The sequence below is a fragment of the Musa acuminata genome, chromosome BXJ1-2 (assembly GCF_036884655.1).
Source record: "Musa acuminata AAA Group cultivar baxijiao chromosome BXJ1-2, Cavendish_Baxijiao_AAA, whole genome shotgun sequence".
Lineage (NCBI taxonomy): Eukaryota > Viridiplantae > Streptophyta > Magnoliopsida > Zingiberales > Musaceae > Musa > Musa acuminata.
The window spans coordinates 27719681-27743939 of record NC_088328.1 but is presented as its reverse complement, the minus strand read 5'-3'; the positions used below and the strand labels follow the sequence as shown (position 1 = coordinate 27743939).

Genomic DNA, 24259 nt, shown 5'->3' with positions numbered 1-24259 from the left:
ATCGAGGAATTATACACATTCTGTATATCTCATTTTGATGGAAAGTTATGTTGGCGAAGCTCATCTTCCCTGAATCTGAAAGAGAAGCAAATTGTGTGTGTATATGAAGACCACAGATGGTCACGTGATCCTAAAGCAAAGCACTACTTGCGCTCGATAGCAGCACCGCCGAGACCACCATCGCCACCACCGCGTTCCACCGGATCCGAGCTGATCCTTCCTCACCGGAATTGACCGACTTCTCATGCTTTCCCACGTCGATCATGATCTCGAACTTGCATCTGCCCTGCGACGGATCGATGTTGGTGATCACCGACAGGTTGGAGAAGCTGCACGCGCCCTTCTGCTGATCCGCTACCTGGTAGAACTGGTTCAAAGCGTAGGAGATGTTGCTCCTCGCGTCCAACTCGTTGCATGACGAGCCGTAGCCGAGGCTGGTGCAGTCGGCGTACTGGCAGGCGTAGTTGACGCTGTCGGCGATGGCGGGGTCGGTGATGCTCCTCTCCGGCGACAGCACGCACCATTGCTTGCTCAGGTACTTGATGCCCTTGGCCGGGACGAGACCCTGGCCGTTCTCCAACACCAAGGGGTACTTGACGGTGCCGTCGTAGTAGAAGATCCCCCAGTGGCGCTCGAAGTTGCCGGGCTGGATGCTCTTGGTGTCCTCGTCGATGAGGCCGAAGAGGTAGATGTCCGGCGGGGTCGGCCGCTTCGGCGTGCCCTGGCGCTTCGTAATGCGGTCGAGGAGTCCCTGGTTGAACTTGTGGGCGTAGTCCAGGTTGGCGTTGGGGTTGCCGTCGGTCGGCCACCCGATCTCGCCCACGATCACCGGCATGGATTCGAAGCCGTTCTTCTCGAGCGCCCATATGAGGGTGTCGTAGTTGGCCTCGAACACGTTGGAGTAGGTTATGGACCCATCGACCACGGGGGCGGCCGAGCCAGAGAAGAAGGCGTAGTCGATGGGGAAGTTGGGGTCGGCGTAGAGGCTGAGGAATGGGTAGATGTTGATGGTGAGCGTGCCGCCGTTGTCCTGCAGGAACTTTATGATCGCAATCATGAGGTCGCGGATGTCGGGCCGGAAGTCGCCGCCAGAGGGCAGCTGGTTGTTCGTCTGGTACACGTCGGCGTTCAGCGGCACGGTGGCCTTCACCTGGCGCCCAAGGCCGGCCTTGATGAGCGCCGCCTGTATATTCTGCAGCGCCGGGAACGTGGTGCGTTGGAACATCCCCTTGTAGGTCTTCAGGAACGGCTCATTACCAACAGCGACATGCCTGAACTCAACCAAAACATCAACACACGAACAGAGAAGGCGAAGGAAGAAGAACTGCTTCAATCACGTTCCTAACGCGCTACGTACGTTATGTTGACGCCATATCGGGAGATGTAGGCGGAGACGTTCTGTGTCACCCACTGCTCGGCGACGGCGACGCTGCCGGCCAGCGGGGCCAGGAACTCATTGGGGATGCCGACCATGACCTCGATGCCAGAGCGGCCGAGGGCGCGCAGGGCTTTGGGATCGGCCTCGAACAGCTTGACCTTGTCGAAGCCATTGTCCTTGAGGAGCCTCACGACGATGTCACCCGGCAGCGGGTGGGACGATCGGGTTCCCCAGTTGCACCCCAGCGCGCCGGCGAGCAACGCTTCGTGGAAGGGATAGAGGAGGAGGAGGAGCCAGAAGATGGCCGCATGGATTCCCATTAGAGAGGATGACAACTCTCTGGCTCGCTGGTACGTTTGAAACGGAACGGGACAGTTGCATGGCTTTTAAACCTTTCGTCGATGGTTCTCCGGAGAGGGGAAAGGAATGGCAGAGGAGGCCAAAAAGGAATTGGATTCGTGCAGGAAACCCAGTTGCATGGATCTTGTGAGGATCTTCCATGGCTTGGGAAGCTATGGGAGGCAAGGAATGGAGCAGGCAACCGCGTAACACGCAGCTGTGGTCGGTCGGGAAGCCAATTCCAAACCGGTCCGGTCCACCAACCGATCTGATTCGACTGAATCAGATTCGGTCCCACCTGCCAAATAATTTTCTCTGCTACTTATTAAATGTAAACAAAATATCATTTTTATGATATCTTCACATCAAAATGGGATTTAAAAAAGTTATTATTCTTTTTAATTCACCTTTTCTATTTAAATATGTTATTCTTCAATTTTTACACTAATCTTTAATTTAATATGTTATTTGCACAGCAATACACTCAGACACTAAACTAATCTTGGGAAAAGAGGCAGAGTCCATTAATATGGTGCACAGACTGCCACAGAAGTAGGACCGGGAAGGGCCCACATCATCTTCTACTGGCCAATAGCACTCCACCAATAGATCTCTTGGATTGGCCATCAGATAAGGAGGGATAAGGACTCAGAGGTTTCCCATTGGCCGGCTAAATCACCCAACACATCTCAGCCGTCCAATATCCGAATCCCACGAAACCAGTGGCTGGATTGCATTCCTACGTTTTGGCCACAAGAACGCTCTCTGGTGGCGTACAAAGCAACGGAGTCGGCACTTCAGCAGCAACACAAGCGTCGCCACCATCACCAGCTGCCTGAGGAATCCATCAGGCGAATATGGCCACAGTCGCAACTCAAGCGTCGGTCGCCGCCCTGCGGCCATGCAGCTCCAGGTCGAGATTCATGACCGGGTCTTCCGGCAAACTGGCGAGGGAATTCGCGGCCAGATCCTCGCCGTCCTCATCCTACAGGTCCCTCAAGGTGGAAGCCAAGAAGGGCGAATGGCTCCCGGGCCTCGCTTCGCCTACCTACCTCGACGGCAGGTCACTCATCTGACTTCTTAACCATGCAAATTACAGCAGATTCTGCCGGCGGACCTGCTGGTTAACCTTGTTTCATGATATGGCGCAGCCTGCCGGGCGACAATGGATTCGACCCTCTGGGGCTGGCGGAGGACCCCGAGAACCTCAGGTGGTACGTGCAGGCGGAGCTCGTGAACGGGCGCTGGGCCATGCTGGGGGTAGCGGGGATGCTGCTGCCGGAGGTCTTCACCAAGATCGGCATCATCAACGCGCCGCAGTGGTACGACGCCGGCAAGGCCGAGTACTTCGCGTCCTCCTCCACCCTCTTCGTCATCGAGTTCATCCTCTTCCACTACGTGGAGATCAGGAGGTGGCAAGACATCAAGTACCCTGGAAGCGTCAACCAGGACCCTATCTTCAAGAACTACAGCCTGCCGCCCAATGAGGTCGGCTACCCTGGGGGCATCTTCAACCCCCTCAACTTCGCCCCCACGCTGGAGGCCAAGGAGAAGGAGCTCGCAAACGGTAAGAGTGCTCTGTAACCATTGAACAAACTGGGGTTATGTAGAGAGGGAGGAAGATTAGCTGACACTGTTCGTACTGTTTCTGCTGTAGGGAGACTGGCGATGTTGGCCTTCCTGGGTTTCATCATCCAGCACAATGTGACTGGCAAAGGGCCATTCGAGAACCTGCTGCAGCACCTTTCCGACCCATGGCACAACACTATCATTCAGACATTCCAGGGTTAGGATTGCCCGTGAAGATTTCTGTTGCCTCTTTGTCCTCTGCTGTAACAACAAGTTCATGTGGCTTCAAGTGAGATAATTGGAAGGAACAGTACTGCCATGTATAGTGGAGATTGAAATGTGCTGTTGTGGTTCTCATCGTATGTTTTAGTTGCTTCTAATTGCATATCTGTTGACCAGAACTGCTCCTATCTATCATTGACTATCCTGGACAACTGCTGAGTTGGCTATATTACTTCTACTGAAATATATATTCTTAATCGAAATTTATTCTCATAGTTTTAGTATCTTCTACCCTAATCTTCAAGATGCATAGCATGAACTATTCATCCAAAAAGCTAAGCTAAGCTTAAATTGATGATTATATATATTCAGGTCTTATCACACTTCCAATTAATGATGTGATTAGGTGTCTTCAAATCTCCCTTTAAAAAATTGGAGTTCAATAGGATGACTGATTAACTCAATAAACTTCAATTACTAACTCAAAATATTTAGACAAATTAATTATAATACTAAATCTTGATAAATCAGTCTGATGATTCTTTCACTTCCAATGTGGAACCAAAGAGTGTTGGTAGACTTGAATTCAAATGGACCAAGCATTAAAAATGTACCCAAATGCTGAGGAAGGTTGCATGAAAGTTCAAAACTCTGCTACAGAGTTGACTTCTAAGACAGGTAGTGCAACATTGTGTCTCTTACACCCCCAACAAAGTAGCTGTATACCATTTAATTTGAATCTGCATGCTTCTGGCCCTGTTATTATTGTAGTTTTTGAGAGTTAGCAAGCTGTCAGGACTGAGAGCTGGAGGAGATGATGCAGAATAATCAATGAATACACCAAGCCTACACTTCCAGTTGAGATTAAGAACCAACATCTGTCAGAATTATCTGTGCCAAGTATGCAAAATATGAAGCAACCCAATATCCATGATTAAACCTGAGAAAACTCTGGTTTGGTTAAATCCAATATGAGAGACAGAGGAGGACTTGAGAAAGCTATGGTTTGGTTAGATGAGTTCTAACATGTGTATTCTCCAACCTGCATCTTTTCTTCCTGATGCTGCAGCTTAATTCACTGATAAGCTAACTAGAAATCAAAATCAAGATGGACTAAGTTGGCAAATATATGATCAACTCTCTTGTTGAATTCTCATTTTTTGAGCTCACTTTGCACAGCTCCAAGGAGAAACACAACAAGAGAGGAAAAATACACAACAAGAGAGGAAAAACAGAGCAAGTTTCAGCAAAGGCTGGTCTCCAGAAGCTTGACGAACTCATTGAAACCAATCTTTCCGTCATAGTTCCCATCGTAGATTGCTATCATCGTTCTGCACGCGTCCAATTCCAACCCTTCTGTGATGCCCAGCTTGAGGAGTGCTGTCTGCAGCTCCACTGCGTCGATGAATCCATCGTTGTTTGCGTCGAAGAAGCAAAAGGCTGCCTTTACTTCTTCCAAACTTGGCTCGTTCTCTTCAAACAAGCCAGAGATCTCATCAGAACTCATGTGCTCGCAGAGCTGCTCACCTTCAAAGGGGCAACATATCCCCATCCTGTCCATGACCATCTCCACTTCCTTTCTACTTAGGCACTGGTCTTCTCTAGGCTGGCTGCTACTCCTATTCATCAGTTGCTCATCTTTAGCCATCGACAAGCATGTACAGAACTGGAAATACGAGTGGAGGAAGGACATGAATCCTAGCGAGAGCCTCTCAAGCATCATAGCGAACCAGTGGAGGACTGTGTGAAGGAGGAGGACTTCCAAGGGTTCTGCCAAAGAGACGAACTTCTCCATTTGGTTGGTGATTAATGGAAAAAGACTGTGATAAACTGATGAGAAAATAAAGACAAAGTTGATGCCTTTATAGGCGGAAGAGATGTTTGGAGAAGATTAGACCATTTGTGAAGGCAGGAAGATGCTTCTTCGGAGCAAAGAAACAGGGGGAAAGGTGAGCTGTGGCTGTAGGAAGGAGCATGGATTCTTTTCTGCTCAGTCTCTTTGTTGGAAACTGGCTTGGCGGAAACTTCCTTGAAAGACAACAACAACATCAACATCATACAATATTTTTATCGAGTACCTGCAGATCTCTCCATAAAATACAGAAGATTTGAATCACTGAAGGAAAAGAAACAGAGAAGAAATATTCTAAATCAGACACCAGGAACTTTGAGGAAAGAACTTAAAGAAATGTCAAAGCTAGTCTGTGGATGTTACGTGGGCTTGCAATCTTATGAACCTTGTCAAAGCTAGTCTCAATCTGCAATTTTTATTGTGACTCTGATGAGACTCTAATGGTGGAAATTTAGGAGAAACTTGAGAGGATGACGACGAGATTGCAGCAAAAATTTCCATGTCTCTTCTTTGTGTGCCGGCAGAAGACTCGGTCAAAAGAACACTGTTTCTTGTCACTGGATAGCACTTACACTGCACCATGTAATAGCACTTGAGCAGAACAATTGCAAGCTATTATGACCATGTCCAAATGGAATTTCCACAAGTATTCTGCCACTGGTATCCGAATTGGTGCTGTCGATGGTGACTTTGGATCATTCCTGGTGTTGAACCCTGATGATTGTAGCTGGGAATCATCACTCCAGTATGAAGAGTTGGACATTTCAGAGGAATCTGATTCTGAACCCCCATTGAGTTTGGGAGACTTTTCTCAGCAGAGACTGATACTCGAACCAAACTTTTTCTAGCAAGCAAGTTTGATTCGATTGGTTGGCAAGAAATTTGTAGCCAAGCAATTGTTTTCTTTTGGATTCTGGAAAGGAATTGCATGAACAGCTCATGACAGAAGGTGTCTTTATGTGCTTTCAAGCTTGTTCTACCACAGGCCCCATTTGGACTCGAACCCAGCTACAAGTACAGGGTTGAACCCGACTTCCATTGAACTGGGTTTAACAGGCTTAGCTCACATTGAGTCGGACTCGAGTCAAACTAGACCAGGCTATTAGACTCGGATGAGTCATCTGTAACGAGCTGAGTCAGAATTATGAGCGGGGGGAAACGGATTCTCATCTTGTATGAAAACCCGATTCCGATGGTACACACAAACTGTCTCGGCTCGTTCCGCCTTCTCGAGAAAGAGGAGCGGAAATGAGGTCGAGGAAGGCGGCGGCAGGCGGTCGGAGAGCCGCCGCGTCGCCTAGCGGAGATATCACCGTCGATTCTCCCGGAGTCGAACGCGTCCGCCGCTCTGCCTCTCGCCGGAGGCCCTCCAGTGCATCCGCATCTCTCCTACACGACGGGTCCCCCGGTCTCCTCGGGGAGGATGAGGGACAGGACGAGACGCGGGGGATCTTCGATGGCGGCGCTGCTGGGCCGTTCTCTGGGAACCCTAGGAGCTTTCCTTACGGTGTCAAGCTGCAGTGCTGGGACAAGGCCGAGAAGGTGAAGGGGCGGGATCCCGACCGGTGGCGCCGCGACGCCCTCGGCAACATCGTCTTCCGTAAGCTCGTCGGATGCCCCGGATGCCTTTGCCACGACTACGATCACATAGTCCCGTACTCAAAGGTGCGACCTTGATGCTATCACTACGGCTGTTTCTTTGAATGGCAAATGTTATTCACAACACCAAATTATGCTATCAGATTATTGCCTCTTGTTTATATGTGATTCCAAACACTTGTAATGCTAAAAATTTGGCTTCTATTTGATAGCCAGATAGCTATATCAGCTGAGTCTTTAATTTTAATATCGTCAAATTTCAACCCATAAAAGATGTGGTCTTTTGTTAAGAGCAAGATAGCAGGAACCATTTTCTTAGTAGTTATGACCTTAGCATCATTAGCTTGCTCATTAACACCCGAATTCTGCATGAAAACGTTATCAAATTTCTCTACTGTGGTACCACCATGAAGCTAGCTATCATAACAAAAGTTAAATGAAATGTCCATTAGCAATCTCGTAAGCAAACAAATCCCAAGCAGTACTTCTAATTTTTATCAACTTATCACTGCAGCTATTGCTGCTTTCGTTGTTGAAAGTTGCAATTTAGCTTGATGTTTTCATAATGATGGGAATTGTCAGTTTTCTGTTATTAAAGTAGCTCTAAGATGGGTTCTTTAGTTTTGCAGAAGAGGTATGTTTCTACCTTAAATTATTAAATTTCACCTGAAGCTAATCAGATTTAGCCAAAACTATTGAAACTGGAAACCAGTCCAAACTCTGATAATGAATAGTAGATTCGAAGACAGAACTAGTGTTAGCCGAAATCCATCAGTTTTGGGTTTTGATGTAATGTATTGGTTATAACGGAAGCTACAAACCTTTATTCTTCTGGTGGTCTTTGGGTCAAATTGCTACATGGAGTATAGTCTTGGATCTTTCGTGTTTATGGGGCCAAGTACAAAAATCATGGATTTTACAACTGGAGCAGATTCTGATCAAATTTAAAGAGTAAAACAGACAGCCTTTGCTCCTGATGGAGAACTTCTTAATTCCATGAACTTAACTATACTTTCATATTTCATGGTTGTTTAGCTACTAAAGTGATTATTTCAGACAGCAATTTGAGTGAATTGAAACTAGGCGGAATGTGCTTCTTAAAATGTCAATTGTTTGTTCACTCTAAAGATTATTCTGTTGTAGAGCTTGTACTCATCTTTACCATTCTACTATTTTATATGAAATTTCAATAGATTGCAGTTTGTCTCTCTAATGTTACCTAATGTCAGGGTGGAAAAAGCACACTGGAAAACTGCCAAGTTTTGCAGGTATGCTTTCTTTTGTGTTTCTCAGCATGTGTTCTTTCTCTTGTGTGAACATTATTTTAGAATTCAGTGACTCGTTTGCACCTCAATGATGAGTGTTAGCATTCTCCTTTTTTTTATTTTCTTTATTTTTGCTCAATAATATGATTCATAAGGATACTGTTGTTGCTTGTCGTTTTCCATTTCTATCTGGTCACATGAATATGCTATCATAACATTTGATTTTATTTTTTTTTACTTTCTTGATTTCATCTGAAAGGGTAGAAGAAAAGGGAAAAAGCACTAATTATTAGACTAGTCTCCTCCCATGATTCATTTAAGTTGATTCAAGGGGTTAAATTACCTAGTTATAGGAGGGTACTTGTTACTTAATTAACCCTTGAAAAGAAACAAAAAAATCAGAAGTTCTCCAAAATCTTTGGTTTTCGGTTTGAGAAATAATCTAGGAAATAACATTTGGACATTTCTGTGGAGATATATCTAACAGCTTATCTTGGTAGTATATTTAGGGAATCTCAAATCATAGTGATTAACAAGCTTTTCATCTCGTCTTTTACACTTGCTGTAATGTCCTGTTTTATTGTAGGACTGTAGTCCAAAAATGTTTCTTGTACTGTGCTCATCAATAGACATAGCATTTAATACTATAAAATCAGTAAAGCACCTTAAATCTTTATCTCGACCAAAAATGAATAACATATAATTATCATGACTCCTGACTTGAGCCAATGTATCTATATTTTAATAGGTAGCACTCTTATAGTTTACATGATTTTGTTTCTTCAAATTGAAGTTGATAATGCTGTCTTGTTAAGATACATCTATGATTTTTTACCAATTTCCTTCTCCATCAATTTTTCAAGATACACTATAATTTTCTCGTCTGCAGGCAACTGTTAATAGATCCAAGGGGAACAAGATGGAGGTCTCCAAATCTGAACTCATACAGAAGAGTGCTTATTGCAGGGTTTCAGGTGCTAAATGATATTGTTTGGATGTCAAATGAAAATTTGAATCATCTACTTGTTTAAAAACGTCCAACCTGTTATCAACTGTAGGACGAGACATGGATCTTCTAGAACTCTCTGCCTATGGTAATGTCCGTCGTGGACCAGATTCAGGGGGATGCAACATCCAGTAACTAGCATAGCAACATCTAGATCCCAATTGACACACCCAATGGAAGTTTTGTGATAATTGAAATTAGCAGTACTACCGCTCCTTATGTTGGATATTCTTGGACTAATCATTTAGTGATATCAGTGCCTGCTACTTCCAGGCCAATTTATCCTGTACCTATGATATGGTAGTCTTGGATCTACTGAGAACTAATGGTTTTCTTTCTATTCCTTTATATTCAAGCTATGAAGATCTGAAAATTTTATATTAGACAATAGTTTAGTGTGCCGTTATCATTCTTTATTATAAGTTTGAAAAAAATCTGACCCTGCTGTCATCCCTAATATATGTTACATGGGTAGAGTATGTTGTCCTTATAAATTCAATAATTTGCTCAGTAGTTTTACTGTTCAACCATGATTATCGCGGAATATCGATTGAGAAGCTGGAGGGGTGGGAATTTGCATCTTGCCATCATAGGAAGTCTTAATATGAATACTGCTTCAGTTAAAAAGTACTGGGGATATATCTTATCCCTAAATGGAATCATTTCATTTCAAGTTCTTGGTGACACTGAACTAATCCATGTTGTTATCCTGCAAAGCTTTTTGGGTAAGCAGAAGACTAATTAAAGGACAATTGAATAGCATCACCCATCATTTTTCTGCATGAACTCAACATTTAAGATTTCACTGTAAGCAGATGACCTCTACTAGAGAACTCCTTGCTTTATTTCATTTTAGGATTTACATGTTCTTTGTTTCACTTTTGGGGTTAAGAGTAAATATTATTAGCAGTATTTTAGCTACAGGATGTGTTGTTGCAGATGACTCCACTCGTTGGATTAGTGTTTAGCTCCAGATTCTCAGTAGGCTTGCACCATGCTTTACTGAAACATCCATCAAAAGAAACTTTATGAAGCACCTAACAATGAAAATTTTGAAGCTGGAAAAAGAAGAAGAGGAAAGAAAACTCACCTCAGGATCAGACAGATGTCTCATAATGATCTTTCTTCCATTTATGAAAGGCTCATACTCATTTTGAAGCTTTACCTCAACAAAAAGATGATAGAAGAACCTGAGGTAGAGACCTACAGAGAAGGACAATGAGATAAATCCTGCGATGAGCAGCAGTGAGAGGAAGCGAGAATGAGTCATCTTCTCTTTCTGCTGTCCCTTCTTCGCAATTCCTCTAAATAGCTCTGCTCTTCTTGGTGGTTGTGATGGCAATCACAGGATGTGCAATAATGTTGCTGGGACCTTTTTCTTCACAGGAAGTTAATTTCTGTTAGGCCGATAGGCATTAGTGGAAACAGGTAGTGATCCAATAAAGACTTTTAGAAGGGAGTTTGGTGTGTGACCACAAACCAAGTGTTATCACGTGCTACATACTTATGTTGGTCATGTTTTTTTTACCTGTAGCTATTATGAACAGTCTTGCTTTTCTTTTTTTGTGCTCTGGGTGAAGAAAATTGATCATCTTAAATCTTGGAAATCTTTCTTGTGTGCCAACTTTGGACAGAAAATTTGGAAAGAGGTTACTGCTGGGAACCATTAAAAAATTTGATAATGTGAGATTAACATAGAGTAAGAAAATTTGTAAATATAGTTTTGATATTTGTGTGTATACATGCATGACTAAAGTAGGATGTCACATTTTAATGTACATTACTATTATCAATATGAATGCAATGAAGAATAGATAATCTTAATATTAAAATATGTTAATTAATGAATAAAATAACATATTTTTTTTTTTTATACATAGTGTTTTGACACTTGTACAAATTAAAAGATGGATTTTTTTATACATAGTGTTTTGAAACCCTTTATTGATTCTGCAAATCTACTGAGACTTGATCTTAGATTATGAGGGACAAGGCAGTGTACGAAAGATACGGCCTACTCACTGTCCTTGATTTCCAAGTTAAATAATCCCCACCGGTAGTAATTTTGATTTCTTTGTTTTTTCTTCGATTTGGCTGTCCGAAATCCTTTGAATTTATTGACACAGATGAAAAAGGCAGAGGCAACAAACTCTTTCAGCAATCTCTGCAAGAAACGGAGATGACAAGATGTAGTTTCTCTTCTATTTGGCCACTGTACATGTTTCTCTATATGAAAACCAGATGGTGGAAGGAAGTGAAAGACAGCAAGCAGACCACACAACTACAAAACCCTTTCCTCTGCAGTATCACATGGCAGCTCCGGCGACTCAACTCCTGTTGTGTATGGGATCTGACCCTCTTCGAACCCTTCTCTTGCTCATTTGGGCATCCGTGTACGATGAAGATGCAGATGGTGCTCTCTTCTTCTTCTTCTTGCTGTTCGAGTTTCCAGCAACATCATTCCCCCTCGATATGTGCAGCAGCTTCCTCGCTAACTCTCCCCGCTCTGTACTCAGCTTGGAGGCAGCGTCTTCTCTGCTACTGCCATGGGCCAGCCATGTTCCATCAGCAAGAATGCTAACACAGAGCAGGAGGACGATGAAGCTATAGGCAGCAAAAGCCATTGTTCTCTCTTGTCGAGCAAACCCAGCAGCAGCTCGGAGACTGTGATTCTTCTCATGAGGCATTATTCCTCCTTCCCTCCCCGCTATAGATATATCCTTGATCGTTCCTTTGTCACCTGGTCTAAAAGCACAAAGCTGATCACCTGCACAGAAGCCCAAAGCACTTGAGAATTCTTGGATTCACTCCAATCATATGGCAGCAGTCAAGCATCTGTAAGGCTGTTTTAGAAGGTTCTGGCAGGAATCTGTAAAGACATTCTGGAAGACAGTCCTTCCCAAGTAGCTAATTTGTCTCTCGACATGCAACACAGATGAACAAAGCAGAGATGTAGCGAGGAGTAGGACCAGCAACAAAGAAAAGAACAAACACTTGCTTTATGCCCTTGAACAACACTACTGCTCTCCATCCAACAGTGGCACCATTGTGCACATCGAGTTAAAGGATGTGAGCAGCACGCAACTCGACACCGTCTTGCTCACTTTCAGAAGGAGTTTATGGTGCTGGGTTTCACGGAGGAAGATGTTGGACCGGTCATGGTCCAAGCTAAGCTCTCTTAGCTAAAGCTCTCAGCCAATAGCTGCGTCTGCTTTAACCAAAGAGCAAAAGCGCAGTACTGCTTTCTCAGGTAGAGTGTTCCTTTGCCACAATACACAGCTACAGGTGATTCCTTCACAGCAGGACACGAGACAGAGAAGAATCTTAAGCTACTACTTTTGTTTCATCTCTTTCGTCATTGATTTAGACTCTGAGTGAGAACATCTAACATGATATCTGTCCATTTGAACACACAAAGAAAATTTGAATCAAAGGCATTTGTCTGTCTAAATCATTAGGAAAACGATGAAGAAACAAATCTCACGTGGGCTGGGCAAGGAATGGTGTTTATGATGATCCAACGAGGGGCTTTAATGTTCCTGTCTCCCATGCCGCCATTGTTGGGACCAGCCGGGCCCAATTTGTCGACCTACCGTCTCTTCCAGGACAATGACCAAATCGCTTCTTCAGGCCAATTGCATCATCAATTCTTGATCCCTCTTTCTCTAAATGCTTCTTGGTGACGAATGTGTGTGTAGCACTTGCAGATTTGGTGATTCTTTCCACCAAATTTAGTTCAAACGTTTCTCAAGTTTTCAGCTCTCAAGCTCATTTTCTGATAGCATCATCATGCATGGTGTTTGTATCAAGATAATAGAGTGAGAAGAAATGGATTAATCTTTGGATATGTATACAGAAACACGATGACAATAGCAACCGCTGGAGGATTTGGTTTGCATCAATCAGAAGTTACTCTCGCTGAGATTTATAACCCTTCTTCACGCCAGCAACAGCAGAGAAGCTCTGCTCAGGACCCGAGGATGCTCCCGATGATCTCAGCCTGAGGGCTGTCGGGGTCCAACGTCGACGTCAGATGGGAGAGCCGGCCACTGAGGTCGGCCACCTCGCGGTGCAAGCTCTTGATGTAGCTGCATGTCTCCTTCAGCAACTTGGACGCCGACGACGCCTGCATGCATGCGCGCATCGACACATCAACCACAGGCAACGCCAGACTGAAGGTTGTATATGATTCATACCCTGCTCAGGTTCCTGCGGCGAGACTCCGGGAGCAGAGACTGCAGCTTGGAGACGAGCTCGTTGATTTCCTCGTCGCTGATCCTCGATTTCTGGGTCGACATGGGCACCAAGTGCTGGAGAAGAGAGTAGAATGGCAGGAGTACAGAAAGGTGAAGAAGAAGCGTAGAAATATCTCAGTAAGGCAAGTTCGCACCAACATCCGTCGGGGGTATTTGTAGGAGAGGCTCCATGGCCTACATGTCTCACGTCGAAAACGAGGTCTATTTGTGCGTTCCCCGCACTTGAGGTAAAACGTGAGGGACCTCAAGACCTTGACGACGCACGCTGTCATCGCCACTTGTTCGCCAGTTTCCTCTGTACATGAAACATGCTTCGTGTCCTTGACGTGAGCACAAGTCCAGTGCCAATGGAGATTGAGAGATCAGGAAACCAGGGAGTAGATTGGCGTCCCAGCCAGCTTTGGCTGCGCCCACGAATCACGCGTGATCGCCCGCCAATCGCGACGCATGAGGTGGCTTTGCAGCCGACGTGTGTACTCGAGGATGGCAGCTGTGTGCACCCGGGAACGGCGATATCGGGCGGCGTCGGCGGCGGACCGGCCATCTGGAAGCCATGGGTGCATCCACATCCACATGAGGATGCACGCTGTTGATTAGGACTGCTTTACCTCGAAGCGAAGCTACAAGGCAGGCCATTCAAGGTGTTGCGGGGGAGATGGGAAGACACCGTGATCCATGGAAAGGGTTCGCTCTGGAGCTGCAGGAGATAGGCAACAGCACAGGGGAGTTGGATCTGTGTGGGAAGGGAGACGTGACAGTGGCCTTTGATGGCAACAGTTCGTGTTATGTGGTCCGCCTACCACTTCTATTACCACCATTCACATTCAATCACCATTAGCAGCTGAAAACCACAACTTCCATTGCTCCTCTTTCTTGGTTCCAATCAAGATTCCACCTGCACTCTTAATGCCAGAAGGCATCTTTAAGAGCAAAGCTGATCACCGGAGTCCAATTGAATCTGAATCCTCACATGTAACAGTAACACCAACTCTATAAAAGACACACACTATTAACATATTGCTTGAGAAAGAGGTAAAGGGAGGAGTTGCTACTATAATTCTGAGAAAGTGTTGTCGAACTATATATACTTCATGCACTTGTAATTGCAAGCTCTGTGTGAAGAAGTAGATTTCATGCAAATTATCGATGCATAAACTACAAGGGAGAATAGGTAAAGTGATACTTCATGATGTTCTTTCCTCCTACAGAAGCAGAGAAAAGGTTGCGGCAGTGTACCAACAAAGCGACTTACCCACAACAAGTGCATGGAAAAGCCACCATCAGACATCAGCGTACTGCATGCATGCAGCAGTTGTACTTTTAAAGCACCTCATCATGGAATCGGAGGGCTCAGATCGGTTGGGTTGAGCCAGGTTGTACTTCATGACGGTGGCCCCGCCTGTGACAGCCAATCCCGAGCACTGCGGTGCGTCCGGTACCGCAATAACGGAGATGATATGCCATCGTACTCCCTCTCCCCTCCCCCGTGTCATCTCCTGTAGCTTTAGGATAAGAAGCTTGTGGTGATCTGCTGAGCTTTGTATGTGAAAAACAAACAGATGACTGCACACCAAAGTAATGGACAATAAGTATACTTGGGTAGAAGAAGAAGAAGAAGAATTGATGAGAACTTGTGAGTTTGATTTGGCTGATCAAGTCATGTAGGCGGCATTACATGATTGGCAGCAGTGTGCAGGGAAAATTACTTTCGACAGTGGCACAAGCAAACTACACAAAGCAAGCTGCTCTGTTGCAATGCCTGTCTACAATGCCCTGGAGCAGATGAGACTGGATTCATGGCTGGCAAATGAAGGCAAGAAGAAGGCCACAAGAGACATATCAGTGCAACTTAATCTGTCAATGTCACTAGTCTTGCTTCTCTGCTGCTAAAACTCCATTATTATATTTTGAGCAGCTTGAAGAAACACAAACTTTCATGCCAATTCACTAAGCAAGTAAGTGGACAAGCTTAAAACAAGCAATAAAGCTGCTGTATCTTCTGATTTCTTGAGGAAGAAGGCCTCTCTGAGTTTTTGATAGCATTATACAAAAGAAGTAGCATTTCAAAGTTGTGTAGATAATAAACCAAAGAAACCGGCATTTCAGAAGAAAGAAACTACTGTTTTGCCTTGCAGATGCATTACCAATTCAAGTCAGAATCTGGCGCTAGATTTACTTGAAGCAACAGATGTCAACATAATCAAGATTCTTCAAGGGAACAGAGTCTTCATTGATGGCATCTTCCCCACAGAATTTTATAGCATTACATTTGTCACCTTCTAAACTCCTTACCGAGAAGTATTTGATTCTACTTTGGTTGCTCTCTTATATGTAAAAGCCAAAATCTCTCTGATAAGTCAGGTGCATGAGAAAATGACCTTTTCGACAGATTTTGACTGCATAATCAACTGGAAGATAAATTTGTAAAAACACAGTAGACTGACAAGTTTCATGGATCTGACTGGTCCTATTCTCGATTTTTCTTCTTTAAATTCACTTACACAATGTCAATCCAACGTAAACTAGTCCACCAGTTCCGTGTCAGATCGTAAAAGAGATGTAAACATACCATGATATTTCATATCCAACAAAAGAAAGTATAAAAAAAATCCTCCAATAAGTTTCTGCAAAATAAGAATCATTGGCAACTAGTTCCAATTTAATTTTTCTATACCAAAAAAGAAAAAGACTAATAATCTTGATCAACTAAAATCATGATATGCCTTACATTGTGGTTGTATCTACTGTAGTTAAGCACCGGACAAGAAAAAAAATCAAGCTGACGGCAACACATCCTTAATTATGTAAAAAACCTGAATCAGTACAGGATATTAAACAGAACCTCAACATTTACAGAGACAATTAATTCTATGCTGTGTTATTATCATTGTTGGTACGGGCAATTACCTTGGTTCCTAGTTGACTGCCTAGTGGACAAATATGCCTCGAGATGCCTTAGTCAAAAATCACATCAAGTACCATATATATCTAGGCACAAAACTGATGTTTCTTGATGTAAAAAAAATCTGCATATAATTCATAATCCTTGAGCTATGGCAATAATTGTATGACATTTGTGAATCATATCAGAGTTTCACTAATTTTACAGACTATAGGATATCTATAATTGTTGTCAAATGTTTGTGTTTATCCTCCGAGAGGCTAGACATCCTAAAATACTAAATTCTTCAGTAGTTCTTACTATAAGTAGAGCTTGCGCTACCAGTTCAAGATTAGGGAAAGTCAATCACAGGAGTTACCTAGAGTATTTAACAAATATGAATCTTTCCCTTGTTGGGTTATAATAACAAGTCATGATTTCCCTGAATATTTGGCCTTGAGTGCTCCAATGGCCACAATAAAAATGATAAAACTGCTAATTCCTGGGTAGATTTAGGGTCCTTCTGAAGAGTAGAAATCAGATATGAATCAATCAAGGAAAAATGTGCATGATCAGTGGAGTGCATAGGCTTCACTACATATGTCTAGTGCTCAAGTATCTCTTGTAAATTTCAGATTGTCAAAAATGTGCAATCCAATATATCAATAACCTATCAAAAAATCGAACCTTGCTAGTTCATTCGCTAATAACTGTAAGCATGCAATGCTATCATTAACAATTTATCACACAAAGTCACAATTTTCATTTGAGGATACTCCAGAGTAAAGCTAACTACCGAATGCAAGAAGCTGAGGTGAAGATATTATGATGGTTTTGATAGCAAGAGGAATATCATAAACAAAATTAGGAGAAATTGGGTAAAAGAGGCAGAAGAAAGTGATACATAAGTACATAAGTACGTTTGAATCTAAATATGAGCAGCCAGAGATCAGGAGAAATTGGGTAATCTCTTCCTTCAAAACAAGTAAAAGTCAACCATGTAAAATCAGTGAGAGAGTTGAAACAAGACAAATTGCTCCCCATTTTTTGTGGAAGTCAGTAATAGATATAAATGGTATACATGAAGAAAGAAATGCAGGAAGATAAAAGGTGAACTTAAGCACCACAGGGTCTACGGTATGTACAACAGCCATTTTCATCCAACGGCACAAACAAATTGCTGTATTTTTTCTGTAAGTGAAAAAATAAAATCCCAGATTCATTCATAAAAACAAGGTGTCTGCTGCATTGCACAGCTTACTAGATCTTCAAAAGATTTCCTTGGTCTTTGATTTGGCAGAAAAAAAGTTCTAGAACAATTTGATGACTACCTGAAGATAATGATGCAAAAATAACCAAGGTATCTCAGACAAACAGTAGAAACACTAGATGCAATATTCTCCCATCGAACAATGCTCGCTAGATGTGATAAACAAATTTTAAAGTATTACCTCGGTCAACTGAGCATATCTAGCAGGCTACTTGTCCACCATCCCTTTAAAGTCTCACATTGTGCTTGCAAGGTAATCAAACTTCCATCAGTGCATTCAGGAGTGGAATAGAAAGGGTCCCTAAAGAAAAATCAGACACTTTTCGACAACTCAAAGGATCAGACATAATTACCTAGATAAATGACCTTAAGAACAGATCAAACAGCTACAGAATACAACTAGTTAGAGCAACCAAGTATGTTTAGTTCATCATGAAGGCAAACTAATGCCATCCAATGCTACCATGGAAATATAATAATGAGAGTGGATATAACAAAATTAGATAACGCAAATTCTTTTACTCAAGGACAATCGATACCTTTGAACCACATAAAGCTACTGCTCATCAAGAGTTCAAATTATTTCAAAGATTGAACTTATTGACCAAAAAAATCGTCCTGCAAGATGCCATATAAGAGTAATTGTTGATGGGGCTCCAAATGCAAAATAAATGAAGGGGTGAGAGGAGCAACAAATAATGGAACTCTGAGTTACACAGACAAGAGACCTCTACTGAATTTTCAGTCTAAATGGAATTCAGGAAAGCCAGTTATCACCCATTAGGCAGAATTTATACTTTGAGCCCACTAACAAGCTGACGCTGAGCATCCATCCAGGGGAAGTAAAATACAGGTCTAAAAAAATCAGATCAATCAGCAGCCCATCACAGCACAATTATAAACAAAGTTGCCTGAATGCTTGCTTGCAATCATGTTCCATTCTGGTGGCCCCCTATTTGGAATCCACGAATTGAGCTCAATCATCCCTCCAAGAGAACCTCTCCTTCCACCAATCACTATTAGCCGTTCACCGCAGGCACGGAATGCAAGCCCCCAACCATTCATTGAGACAGAGCTTTCGGGCAAGCTTCCCAATCTGACCCATGTATGTTTCACCTTATCATACTTCCTCAACTCCTTATCAGCATAGTGAGCTGCATAAAGCTCATTGTTCACCACAGCAACAAGTGGAGGTGCACCATTCGCACCGTTAAGTCCATCAGACATGTTAGGGATCACACTCCAAGAACCTCGCTTCAGATCATACTCTTCCCCACATGTCAGTACCTTTGTGTTGCTAGCCATTCCACCAATGACATAAAATTTTTCATCCATGAATACCCCCGAGCACATCTTTCTTGCTTGGTTCATACAAGGTAAGGTCTCCCAGGTCTGTGTTTGGGAATTGTAAAGCTCTGCAGAGTTCAGTATATCACCCTGAGCATTGGTTCCTCCGGCTACAATGGCCTTCTCTCCGAGGCTAGCGGATCCAAACAAGCACCTAGGCGAGTTCATAACCACACCACGAGACCAGGAGTTAGTCAAAATGCTATATCTCAGTATGATATGGGAATTCACCTCCTTTCCAAAAACAAGGAGCTCGGTGCCCACTGCGAGGGACTCCTTATCGGAGCACATGAAGCTCTCGGTGGGGGGCATTTTAGGAACCGTGATCCAGCGCCCACGGTATGGATCATAAGCCTCCCATTCGAGGACGCTGCAGGAGAAGTAGACCCAGTGCTCGACGATATCCATCTTGCGGCGCAGCTGGTAGAGCTCCCCACTGCGGATCAAAGAGCGGAACATCCGGTTGAGCGATGCGACGGCACCGTAATCGGACCGAGAAAGGCGAAGAAGGCAGCTGACTATCAGTTCCCCGCCAAGCTGACTGACAATGCTTGAATCACCATGCTCCCGGCCACGGTGATACGAATTGTCAAGAAGCAACTGCATATCCTTGATGTCAGGGGTATCAGGGAGCTGCGGCGATTTATTCCTCTTGACCCGGTCTTCTAGCTGTTGTTCTTCAAATTCCTCGTCCAGCGGACGCTTCTTGTTGTCCGATGACTCGTGGATATGGTAATCCATGCAATGCCAATCGGATTCTTGCTCACAGGAGCTTCTGAACACCCTCGATATCAAATAGGAGCGCCCCTCCAACATAACTCCAAGGCCAAACCCAAAGCCTGCAATTTGACCACTAAAAGACCTCCTTATCTCCTCCCTAAGACGTAAATTGGACCACAAAGAAAGAGTAAGAACGAACCAGAATGGAAAGTTTAGATCTTTTTTTCTGTGTAACGCGATCTACAATACTTGTGCATAGATCGGATACAAGCTTAGGAACAAAAAAGAAAAAATAAAAAGTAAACCCACAAAAATCAAATCTTGTTGTATGTTCTAGTATGCCCACCAGCAGAAGCAGTGAATCACCGATCTGGGAAGCGAAAAATGCAACCTTATACACAAAAGGAAAAGAAAAGAAGAGAGCCCAGAGACCAGGACCTCAGAACAGAGAATCCCACCACGAGAATTAGCCCGCGGGCACGAAGAAATCGGGTAAAAGATTCCCGCTTTACTCGCCGCCGCACCTATCTCCTTCGGATCCCCTCCCGTGCGATCGGGAAACAGAAGGAAAAAATCCCACCTTTTCTGAATCGCTCAGATTTTTTTCGAGAGCAAAAGAAAAACAAAGCCTCTTCTTTTCTGAGGCAAGGAAAATTGGGAGGGATGGAGATCTGAAAGGAGAGATGGAGACTCACGGAACGGTATGGAGGGAATGAAGAGGAGGAGGGGGACCGGAAAGAGGAGGAAACAGAGGGAAAGGAGGCCCCTTTCGGGAACTAATCTTCTCTCTTCTCCTTCTTCTTCTTCTTCTTCTTCTTCTTCCTCCTCCTACAACACCCACTCCATCTTCCTGTCCTTTTACTTCCCACTTCCTTCCTCTGTTACCACTGAGCTTTTGGAGTTCTCTCCCGTCTCTTCTCACCCATCGGCCTCATTTTATATCTCATTTTAAGGCTCATTAATCCCCTCCTTTTAACTAAATGTCGAGAATAATCCACCATTAACTCTATTCACCCAAAATGGGACCCGTCCACACGTCCTTTCTTCAATTATTTTTTATTGACATTTAATTTCTTTATTTTCTTTTGTTATAATTTTCTTATGATTTTAAACCCTCCAAAAAAACAGAAAAAAAGGGGAAAAATAAGCGATCTCGAGGCTGCTGCGCCGCAGGAACAGTGTATCAAAAAACGTGCCCCGCACGTGTGCTGAGACTGCACCTGCAGCAGCTGGTCACCCAAGTGGCGGTAATCGTAAGGATTAATAAAGGCTTTAGCCTGATTCCGAAAACACCCCTGGAAATCCTAATATTTTCATATCCACCATATAAGCTCTAATTTGAGGTTGCCACAAATGTTGGTGTATATCGGAGAAAGAGAGGAAAAAGAGGGGCATTTAATTTGATTTATGTGATGTTAGCATGGAATCTCATGCTAGTGAAGTTTGGAAGGAGACACACAGAATATGTGACAAAAGTCTGCTTCATCCAATCATAATCATGCAATCATAGGGTTTTTGATATGCCTATGTTCATAGATTTACTTGGTGTTGTGAGGGTGGTCCAAAGCTTGGAATCCTACTCCAGGGTTTTTCCTTTTGCTATTATTTTTTATCTTGAGTAATTACCACATCATAATAGATCTAGTAATCAAAATCCACTAAATTTGTATTCTATGTGTAATTATTTATAGCGAAAATACTATGACATACATTAAACTCTAACGCATCTCTGATGATACTATCTAGTAAAATGATCGATATGTATGTTCGACGTCTTTTATCATTATATGAATAGAGATAAACTAGATAGATAATTTTGCTATCGATTCTATTTCGCTTGGTATAGAATGGTGCAAATTTTGAATTAAATATATTTTTTAAAATTTTTTAGGATATTTTAGACTTTATTTGAAAACTTGATATGTGCCGACATAATATGGACTCATCAGGGTGATAGATTGCATCAACACTGTTCTTCGATCTTTTGTGGAAGGCGTCAACTTGGTGACCGAATCAACTTTGACCCCATGGTTGATGTCATTTGAGCACCAAACCAACAGATGGGGCTTCAAGTGTTGTCATCGTCCTGATTGGATTATGTGACTTCATTGCGGCACCGATAAACAATTGTCAAGTGCGCAGAGATTCCTAATGTTGCATGATTTTTCATCTATTTCTTGATGGCTTGCGAGATTGCCTCCTCGCAAGACAATGAAGTCCATGATTTGGTCTTCTTTTGCATCGCTTGTAGAGCTGTGGAGCGATGGGATCCGTATATGCGCGTTAAATGATAGGATTGGTTGGTGGGGTGTCCGACTGGAGAAAGGAATTGATCTCTCATGCATAAAATACATAATGATTGGGGTGTGTTTCTACCATCAAATACCCCTAAATTTGATTGGTTTGAGGCAATAGAAGAAAGACTTCAATCCTTCCTCCGGATAACACTTGAACTCTCGTACTAAGCTCAACATGTTTCGTTAGCTAATCATCAATGGAGGATGTGTGGAATCGCTTGGATTTTCACATAGAAAACATAATGATTCCTTATGATTTCTGTACAACTTTGTTTCTTGCATCGAAGGTAGAAATCCCATGACAGCTTTTGCTTTCATCCAATCACCGAGGCTGTAGAAACAAACTCAGAAACCATGCAATTAAACAGCACTTCTCGATCTATGTCTTCTTTAATCCTTTCTCCTGGCTACGACCTCAGCTGATCGTTGCTTGATGATGCTCACTGTCATCAGTAATGATGACTCATTGAGTTGAGCAACTCCTTTTGCACCTAAAGCTCAAAGTTAAGAGAGCATTTACACTGATGTTGGCCAAAGCCATTTTGTGCCTTTAGATGACTGTGGAAACGTGACCCATTGTCCTAAAACGACGTGAAGTTTAACTACTAATCTTTTGCACAAGTGGTGGAAGAAGAAAAAGAAGAAGAAGAAGAAGAAGACAATTTGAAGACATGGAGCTCACACGTTCTAAATCATCCTTCATCTTGGAGAGCATCGACTGCTTCAACAAGTGGCAGCATGGCAGCTTAATCCACCAAGCAAACACTAATTCCAAAAGCCTACACTTTTGGCTATCTAGAAAAAGTTTCCGCTACTAGAACCGAAAAAGAAGCAAAGTGATCTGCAAGTTCACGCATGATCATCTACAGCATATGACATGACCTAAAGCAAGAAGATCAAATCCGTATTGGTTTCACTTTAGCAATGCTTGTTGAACAAGGACACCCACAGACCTCAGGGAGCAGGTCAAGCAAGCAACCATGCATGAGGGCAAGGTGTGGAAGGTAGATAAGCATCAAACGTTGCACCACATGGGATAATCTCTCTTGGAGGCTTCCCAGAAGCTCGAACCAGCTGCCTCACTTCTTAGGTGGGATGAGATGCATGGGAGTTTGATGCTCCATTCCCCTGTGGAAGCCATCACCCAATTTGACATCTGACTACTGTCAAGGGGAATGTGATCCTGTGGTCCAGTTGTGCGCAGGAAAAAGCTTCCGGTTCCAGGGATCTTGTTCTCGAATCAGATGATGAATTCGATGGCTCTGTCGAGATCATACTGCTAGATGACAGCGATTATCTTTGTTGGTGGATCTTTGTAGAGAAGAGGAAGCCATGTAAGAAGAACACAGTTGATACTGTACACGTGAAAGAGACAGCGATGCCGAACCATCTTTGGTTCGCTACTCTTCCTGCCTAACCTATAGTTCTAGAAAAGTAGATTAGTAATAGTGAAAGTAAAGATGTTTACAACACAGCTTTTCTTTTCACTTGGAAGCAGCATATCATTTGAATGACGCATGAATTCCTCGCTCAAAACTATCATTCTGGCTTGCAGCTCCAACAAAAGATTCCTCTTGCTGAAAGCTCGAAGTGATTATTACCAAACAGAAGGCTTAGCTGACGGGAATCCTTCTAGAGCAAATAATAGCATGGTTTCCTGCACTAACGCTTGCAACTTGGCAGCCAACTGGAAGTGAAGACACAAGAAAGAGCAAGGAAAAGGAGCTCCAAAGAGAGAATATTCTGCAAAGCACACATGACATCTTTGCTTTGCCTTTGGCGAAGCCTTTAGCTGAGTACAGCATGCAAATTCCCTGCTACCTGAAGCTGTGTAGGGCCACCTCAGGAGATGTTTGTGGACAAAGTGATGGAGTTACTGTTCCTTAGTCTTCACGGCCTTCCAATAACATGGATGCTCACAGCACATCTTGGATTCTTAGTCGGGAAAGAGAGGGGGAAGGGGTGAGCTATATTCCGGTGAGACCAATGAAGAGGTGACAAAGTCTCCTCCTTCTCGAGTTGGAATAAGTTCCAAGGCCAACATCAACATCATAACTTATGGATTTGTTTCGTTTTCCAACGAGTCTTATCACTCCTTCTCAGAACCAGCTTTCTTTAAGACCAAAGAGCAAAGAGAGAGAGAGAGAAGACACAGTTCACAAACAACATTAACTACTGTTTAGTAAACCCTTGTTGTAGTTTGTGCTAAATGATGCCCTTTACCTCACAACTCTGTCCTTGAGGTTATCGCATTGATT

General features: G+C 43.3%; 6 protein-coding genes and 1 long non-coding RNA gene across 13 annotated transcripts; 2 read left to right on the top strand and 5 right to left on the bottom strand.

Annotated features, from left to right (window-relative positions):
• Position 1: 1 nt before the first annotated feature.
• Positions 2 to 1749, bottom strand: LOC135607015 (glucan endo-1,3-beta-glucosidase 5-like). The gene is made up of 2 exons (XM_065098447.1): positions 1358 to 1749; positions 2 to 1271 (listed from the first exon to the last, which is right to left on the bottom strand). Exons 1-2 carry the CDS (start codon positions 1696 to 1698, stop codon positions 131 to 133), a joined length of 1482 nt encoding a protein of 493 aa, XP_064954519.1. The 5' UTR covers positions 1699 to 1749; the 3' UTR covers positions 2 to 130.
• Positions 1750 to 2511: 762 nt separating this feature from the next.
• LOC135607019 (chlorophyll a-b binding protein 4, chloroplastic-like) lies at positions 2512 to 3687 on the top strand. Its single transcript, XM_065098456.1, has 3 exons — positions 2512 to 2780; positions 2869 to 3284; positions 3375 to 3687. The coding sequence occupies exons 1-3, from the start codon at positions 2575 to 2577 to the stop codon at positions 3506 to 3508; spliced, it is 756 nt and encodes a 251-aa protein (XP_064954528.1). The 5' UTR covers positions 2512 to 2574; the 3' UTR covers positions 3509 to 3687.
• Positions 3688 to 4751: 1064 nt separating this feature from the next.
• On the bottom strand, positions 4752 to 5303 carry LOC135612003 (probable calcium-binding protein CML45). Its single transcript, XM_065107708.1, has one exon. The coding sequence runs from the start codon at positions 5301 to 5303 to the stop codon at positions 4752 to 4754; it is 552 nt and encodes a 183-aa protein (XP_064963780.1).
• Positions 5304 to 6548: 1245 nt separating this feature from the next.
• Positions 6549 to 9578, top strand: LOC135607020 (uncharacterized). Its single transcript, XM_065098463.1, has 4 exons — positions 6549 to 7025; positions 8189 to 8227; positions 9114 to 9198; positions 9283 to 9578. The coding sequence occupies exons 1-4, from the start codon at positions 6609 to 6611 to the stop codon at positions 9363 to 9365; spliced, it is 624 nt and encodes a 207-aa protein (XP_064954535.1). The 5' UTR covers positions 6549 to 6608; the 3' UTR covers positions 9366 to 9578.
• Positions 9579 to 10056: 478 nt separating this feature from the next.
• LOC135607026 (uncharacterized) lies at positions 10057 to 10898 on the bottom strand. The gene is made up of 2 exons (XR_010485062.1): positions 10321 to 10898; positions 10057 to 10232 (listed from the first exon to the last, which is right to left on the bottom strand). It is a non-coding gene; the product is annotated as an uncharacterized LOC135607026 (long non-coding RNA).
• A 2146-nt stretch (positions 10899 to 13044) lies between these two features.
• LOC135607005 (transcription factor ILI3-like) lies at positions 13045 to 14878 on the bottom strand. The gene is made up of 4 exons (XM_065098431.1): positions 14739 to 14878; positions 13621 to 14476; positions 13427 to 13540; positions 13045 to 13356 (listed from the first exon to the last, which is right to left on the bottom strand). Exons 2-4 carry the CDS (start codon positions 13756 to 13758, stop codon positions 13198 to 13200), a joined length of 411 nt encoding a protein of 136 aa, XP_064954503.1. The 5' UTR covers positions 13759 to 14476; positions 14739 to 14878; the 3' UTR covers positions 13045 to 13197.
• Positions 14604 to 20618, bottom strand: LOC135606979 (F-box/kelch-repeat protein At1g74510-like). 7 transcript variants are annotated; one of them, XR_010485059.1, is made up of 3 exons: positions 20143 to 20618; positions 18177 to 19823; positions 14604 to 17938 (listed from the first exon to the last, which is right to left on the bottom strand). XR_010485059.1 is itself a non-coding variant. In XM_065098399.1 (2 exons), the coding sequence occupies exon 2, from the start codon at positions 19798 to 19800 to the stop codon at positions 18511 to 18513; it is 1290 nt and encodes a 429-aa protein (XP_064954471.1). In that variant the 5' UTR covers positions 19801 to 19861; positions 20143 to 20618; the 3' UTR covers positions 18306 to 18510. The 7 variants fall into 7 exon arrangements, 6 of the variants coding, with proteins under 6 accessions (XP_064954471.1, XP_064954468.1, XP_064954477.1 ...); XM_065098399.1 differs by lacking the exon at positions 14604 to 17938 and having other exon boundaries at positions 18306 to 19861; XM_065098396.1 differs by lacking the exon at positions 14604 to 17938 and having other exon boundaries at positions 18306 to 20074; positions 20163 to 20618.
• Between the last annotated feature and the right edge of the window lie 3641 nt (positions 20619 to 24259).

Coding starts and splice junctions, on each gene's coding strand:
- LOC135607019 (XM_065098456.1), top strand. CDS start 2,575: ATGGCCACAGTCGCAACTCAAGCGTCGGTCGCCGCCCTGCGGCCATGC. Junction 2,781..2,868: donor CCTACCTACCTCGACGGCAG/GTCACTCATCTG, acceptor GATATGGCGCAG/CCTGCCGGGCGACAATGGAT. Junction 3,285..3,374: donor GGAGAAGGAGCTCGCAAACG/GTAAGAGTGCTC, acceptor TTTCTGCTGTAG/GGAGACTGGCGATGTTGGCC.
- LOC135607015 (XM_065098447.1), bottom strand. CDS start 1,698: ATGGGAATCCATGCGGCCATCTTCTGGCTCCTCCTCCTCCTCTATCCC. Junction 1,272..1,357: donor CGATATGGCGTCAACATAAC/GTACGTAGCGCG, acceptor GGTTGAGTTCAG/GCATGTCGCTGTTGGTAATG.
- LOC135606979 (XM_065098399.1), bottom strand. CDS start 19,800: ATGTTGGAGGGGCGCTCCTATTTGATATCGAGGGTGTTCAGAAGCTCC.
- LOC135607020 (XM_065098463.1), top strand. CDS start 6,609: ATGAGGTCGAGGAAGGCGGCGGCAGGCGGTCGGAGAGCCGCCGCGTCG. Junction 7,026..8,188: donor ACATAGTCCCGTACTCAAAG/GTGCGACCTTGA, acceptor ACCTAATGTCAG/GGTGGAAAAAGCACACTGGA. Junction 9,199..9,282: donor TGCTTATTGCAGGGTTTCAG/GTGCTAAATGAT, acceptor TATCAACTGTAG/GACGAGACATGGATCTTCTA.
- LOC135607005 (XM_065098431.1), bottom strand. CDS start 13,758: ATGACAGCGTGCGTCGTCAAGGTCTTGAGGTCCCTCACGTTTTACCTC. Junction 13,541..13,620: donor AATACCCCCGACGGATGTTG/GTGCGAACTTGC, acceptor TCTCTTCTCCAG/CACTTGGTGCCCATGTCGAC. Junction 13,357..13,426: donor GCCGCAGGAACCTGAGCAGG/GTATGAATCATA, acceptor GCATGCATGCAG/GCGTCGTCGGCGTCCAAGTT.
- LOC135612003 (XM_065107708.1), bottom strand. CDS start 5,303: ATGGAGAAGTTCGTCTCTTTGGCAGAACCCTTGGAAGTCCTCCTCCTT.